General features: G+C 42.3%; 1 protein-coding gene across 1 annotated transcript in view; it reads right to left on the reverse strand.

The window, feature by feature from the left end:
• Positions 1-5,854, reverse strand: part of LOC111866032 (GATOR complex protein WDR59) — a 50,949-nt gene that overhangs the window by 20,522 nt on the left and 24,573 nt on the right. Inside the window, exons 15-16 of the mRNA XM_023854542.2 lie at positions 4,105-4,265; positions 2,978-3,172 (exon numbers count right to left, since the gene is read on the reverse strand). Of these exons, the coding sequence (XP_023710310.1) occupies positions 2,978-3,172; positions 4,105-4,265 (356 nt within the window). The remainder of the gene's footprint in view (positions 1-2,977; positions 3,173-4,104; positions 4,266-5,854) is intronic.

Raw genomic sequence — 5,854 nt, forward strand, 5'->3', positions numbered from 1 at the left:
TCTCAATGTACGATGCAACAGTTTCCCATGCTTTCAGCATTTCTCTTTTTGCGCCAGAAGATTGTTGCTTTGCTGTTACCTCCTCCTCCTCCTCCTCTGACAAACTCTCCTCCACAACTTCTTGCTGTGAAACACAATGCAACTCCAAATCGTTGATGTAGACTGATTGTATGCGCATGCTAGATCAGCCACGCTCACACCTCATTCTCGCTTTTCAATGATTTTACGTTTCATTTCCACGGTTATTTTTATTCTCTTATGGCTGTCTTTTTGCGGCTTTTTCTTCGGGGACATTTTTGCAAGGGTTATTAAACTTTGCACGAAAAAAAAATCACAAATAATATTGTAACGTGTTGGGTTACTGAAGACGCTGTACAGATCGTTAATTGGTTTATTTAACAATCTACAAGTATCGGCTACAATTAATGATAACAATGTTACGGGTTTCCACACTTTACAAACCCTACAATAAAATCTCTTAACACTATCTTCAAGAGTCTTCACGTATTAATAGCGTGGGAGCTATACAAGTCTCGCTGAATTACACACTCCAAATACCCTCAGTTATCACGAACTATCACTGATTCTCGCACACGCGTCTGTAACTCGTAACTTGCAAACTGAGAACTGTCGTCGGCGGCTGTGTAGCTCCCTTATAAACCCTCAGCAGGGCAACGAGAAAACAACAACGTGGTAGGCATCACTGTTGCTAGGGTCTATCGCAACCACTGTTTATCCACGTTGCATAGCGACCAGTGCGCTGGGATTCGGCTCACTTCGGCTCCGCTCGGCACGTCACCGCCGCCGGGGGGGGAGTGGTGTCCTGCGTAGTGCGACAAGTAGTAACGAGAGCGCTACGTTGCCGCTGGGGAGGTAGGGGTCCTCCGTTGCGCAACATGTGACACTATGTCTGAACACAAGTTTGGAAAAATGTGTGATCACAAGCGACACTAAGATGCTAGCGGAATGAGTGTTAACACAGACTGATGTAGCAAGCGCACAATCCGGGGCTTCCCCTCTCGTCACTCGTTATGCGAAATGTCGCTCGTTAAAAGAGTCATTTTTTTACAATCTGTTTTGCTTGTTATGAGAGGTGCTCTTTAAGCGAGGTTCCACTGTACTATGATTTTTATTAACTATCATCATACAGCAGAGTCCTTAAGAAACTAATGGTCACTCAGCTATATTGAAGCCATGGAGACAACCCCACAGATGAAGTTACAATGTTAAGGTTTATCATTCTACATCTAGTTCTATTCCCCTACTGCATCCCTCCTCTGTCCTCTGTCACCCGGTCCACAGCATCAAGACAATGGCTAGACGACTGGAATATAGGGAAGTACCTGAAGCACAATGGCAAACAGCTACTTTTGATCAAGGCCTATCGCTGGCTGTAAAAAAAAAAGGTCATCCTCGTGCTTAACTAATTAAGCATTACACCATGAAGACGTTCAGGGGAAGGGATGTATAGATCTAGGTTTTCTTAACCTCAGCACTAGTTGGAGGTGAGTGTTCAGCTTCACACCCCGGCAGCTTTACCCCCAGGGAAAGTCCCCAGTACCCATTGGATAGGAAGTTGGGTGGGTCCCAGAGCCAGTCTGGAAGATATGGAGAAGAGAAAATTCTTGACCATACGAGGACTTGAACTCCGACCCATCTTCCAGCCCATAGCCAGTTTCTATACTGAAAGCAATATTAAGCACACCAAAGTCCCATAAAAATTTATCATGGAATCCAGTCACAATATTTTCTTGATTCTGTTCTCTAGTACTTGTTCCTTGGTTTCTAACTGTGGTCTTCTGGGATATGACACTGCACAGCCTGCTCGTATTCACATAAAAATGGATGCAACAAGTTCCTCTGAAACCATGGCACTCACCTACCAGACAGCATGGTATTCTAATCCAGGAGACAGAAATATGAATCACTGTCATGAAAACCGTAAATTTTGTTTCTTGAATTATTTGACAGTGCCATGTTAAATGTGAAGAGTACAAGTCAGGAAAATGAGTTTTGAAACTAATTTTTTTTTTGTTTTAAGAGTGGCAGATATTAGCAACCCAGAATTTTTCAAAGTAATCTATCTCCCTCTAATTCCTTACAATGTTCCCAGCACTTTGGCCCACTGTTCAAAAAAGTTTTATAAATTCTGAACAGGAATATGTCCAAATTATTTTCACATGACTTGAGTTATGGAAAGAACCAGAAGACAGATGAATCCTAGTCAGGAGTGCACAGTAGATGAGCGATGGCTGAGATGCTTTTTCCTACTAAAAACTGCAACACTCAAAGTGAACACTGTGCTGGTGCACTGTCCTGGTGAAGAATCAATGAGTGATCTCTCCACAACTCTCCTTGCTTGCACCTCACGACATCGATAAACTTTTCAACACCTACATGTAAATTGTCCGAGTAACACTGGTCCGTTCGGTTACAAGTTTGAAGTGGATAATAACTCTGATGTTGATAAAGCAGATCAATATTGTTTTGATCCTGGACTTTGACATAGCATCTTTGACCCGTGGGAATTCTTCAGTCTCCATTCCATGGATTGGCAGTTGGCCTTGGGATTGTATGGATAACAGCATGTTTCATAACCAAGGAAGGTGAAGGTATTCTGCAAAGTCCATGCACAAAGTGACACGTCAGTCCTTTTCTTCCTCTGTCAAGTGTTGCAGCACAAGCTGCTAATTTTCTCATGACAAGATCCTGGACTAAAATTTTCCTAACATTCCCTTTGCCCATATCAAGCTCATCTGCTATCATCCTGCAAATTAACCAGCTGTCAGATCACACAAGTTTCCTGATTGTTGCAACATTTCATCCATGTACTTCATTATAAGAGCACTTTACCTTTCATCATCAGTCATATCTCTGCCTTCTCTGAAACGTTTGTGCCACTTAAAAACAATACTCTTGCTCATTTTACTGTAGAATACAGCATAATGTAGAGGTGTAATATTACACAGAAGCTTACAGTGATTCAACCATAGCCCTGCCAAAGGGATGGTGTGGCCATGGTATATCATTATCCTGGTCTGAGGTTGGCTGCATTGATGGAGTGGCTGCTAAAGCTGCCAGAGTCCAGGCTTGCACCAAATCTCGACGACCAACTAATGCTGCTATGGCAGAATTCCGATGGCACATGCCTGGAAGATCATGGCCGTCAAATCTGTACAAAAATCAATGCAGTTGGTCAGACACCTCACCCATCATCACCTAAGAAATACCATAAAAACAGGCATTCTTCAATACATTCCTTACCACACCTGACAACAAACATTTTGAGATTTAGAGAATAAAAGAAAACTTCCTGTGAACAAACTATATTATATTGTATCATATTTATTACATTACAGTTCATTACAGTTCAGTATATTGTACTACATCATACATTAATTAATCTTGTCAAGCTGAAGTTACCGAAACATCATTACCAGACAATATGAAAAGAAAAAAAAAACTGATGCAGTGGGCTGAACTGTACACATCTCCATCTACTTAGTGATACAGTGACAACAGCAAAATTTGTTTAGTGAATGAGAAATCATAGGTAGATTCTAAAGTGTTCTAATGATGGGGCATAATATGCAGGATTGCTGGGTTTTTGGACTCTGTCCATCATCTGGTATCCTAAAACACAAAAGACCACATTTTGGAAACTGGATTTTCTCCCAACCTCTGTCGAGAGGAGACACACCTACTCTGTTGGATCCATTAGAAAAAGCTAACTAAAATTGTCTTGTGAGAGGAAGCATATTTCACATTACACTATGTAGTTATGCACTTTACAAAACAATTTTAATTTGGGGGTGAAGAGAGGCTAAAAAACATGAAAAAATATGGTAGGATAGATTTCCATTAGGACTCCACTAGCCAGTAACATTAATTTAAACTCAGTATGCATTGATGTATCATTTAATTAAGGCTAAAGAGTCATCCCTTGGTCATAACAATGACCTACATACCTTTATCAGATCTAGATAATCCAATGACTCTTTTTTTCAGTAACAACAGCTATAAAATGCATCCTAATATGAAAAGCGTTGATTCTCAGAAAAAAGTGAGGGTTGCATCTGGGAAAATATGGTATTTTGTACTTACACATACTTTTCTCCAAGTTCTCTGTGTATGAAAAACAGTGATGATGCATCATATATTGTTACAATTGCCCTAGAACCTTTCTTAGATGGTGTTTTCAATGCATTCTGAAGTCCTCTGGAACTGCCATGGACACCTCTTGACCTTGTTCGGGAAGGCTGCTTCTGACAAAAAGTGTCATGTTAAAACAAGAAATGACATGAGAAACTTAACCAAAAACAAGCTACGAGGCTCGTCCACAAAGTAAGTTTCCTTGGGGCCGTTTATAGAAACAAAACATAATTTCATGGAAATATTTATTGCAACAGATACAGCAAGTGTTCAGCTATTTTTCAACATGATCGCTACCGGAATTGAGACATTTGTCATACCGTGGGACCAACTTTTGAATACCTGTGTCATAAAAGTCTGCTGCCTGGGATTGGAACCACTGTGTGACAACCATCTCCGCCTCTCTGTCATTCTCAAAATGCTGACACTCATTGGACAGGAATTTCTTGAGGTGTAGGAACAGATGGAAATCACTGGGAGCGAGGTCTGGGCTGTAGGGTGGATGATTAAACACCTCCCAGCTGAACTCCTGCAGGAGACTTGCTATCCGTCGAGCCGTGTGCGGCCTAGCGTTATCGTGCAGGAAGACAATACCTGCACTAAGCATCCTGCACCGCTTGTTCTGAATGGCCCATCACAATTTCGGCAGTTTTTCACAGTAACACTCAGCATTCACCATCTCACCTCTGGTCAGGAAGTCGATTTGGAGAACGTCTATCCCAGAATACCCTACACATCACTTTCCGCGCCAACAATGTCTGCTTGAATTTCGTCTTACAGGGAGATCCACTGTGACGCCAATGCATTGACTGCTGCTTGGTTTCTGGGGTAATGTGTGCAATCCACGTTTCATCACCTATGATGATCCGGTCCAGAAACTCATCGCCGTCATCATGGTACTGCTGCAGAAAGGTCAATGCTGACTCCATGCGCTTTGTGTTCTGGTGTCAGTTGCTTCGGCACCCACCTAGCGCACAATTTCCTGAACAACAGGTGCTCCATGACAATTTCGTGCAACAAGGTGCGGGAAATCTGCGGGACACGACTGCTGAGTTCCGTAATTGTGACGTGACGATTCTCCATAATACGTTCCCGCACAAGCTCCACCAGGTCGTCTGTAATGATGGATGGCCGCCCACTGCACTTCTCATCATGCACACTTTGTCGACCTGCTGAAAACTGTCTGCACCAGCGACGCACCATCTGCTTGCTCATGACATTAGGCCCATAGAACCAGCACAGCTGACGATGAATTTCGATCGGTGCTATGCTCTGTGCATTCAAAAACTTTATCACTGACCGCACTTCACAGTCGGCGGGAGTTGGAATAAGAGCTTCCGTCTTCAACAGCTGCAACGATGCTACTGTGAGAATGCGGGAAATTCCTTTAGTGCATGCGCCATGCTATGTCATTGCTGTATCACGTACGCACAATATAAGGTTTGCTAGCTGTGGGATGAGTGGGAAACTTACTTTGTGGACGTGCTACGTATTGAAATTATGACACTGAAGGTTATGCCTGCAGAAAGAGCGTGGGGAGAGGAAGAAGATGAGAATGGTATATTCTAGAAATATGAACCAAAATTTATTAAACTTCACACACGCACACACATGCATGCATACACACGCACAGAACATTACCTGTCATTTTAAAATACAGCTTTAGCCTGGTGAAGCCATCAATTACTTTCATGGAAAAAAA

The sequence above is a fragment of the Cryptotermes secundus genome, unplaced genomic scaffold (genome assembly GCF_002891405.2).
Source record: "Cryptotermes secundus unplaced genomic scaffold, Csec_1.0 scaffold1054, whole genome shotgun sequence".
Classification (NCBI taxonomy): domain Eukaryota; kingdom Metazoa; phylum Arthropoda; class Insecta; order Blattodea; family Kalotermitidae; genus Cryptotermes; species Cryptotermes secundus.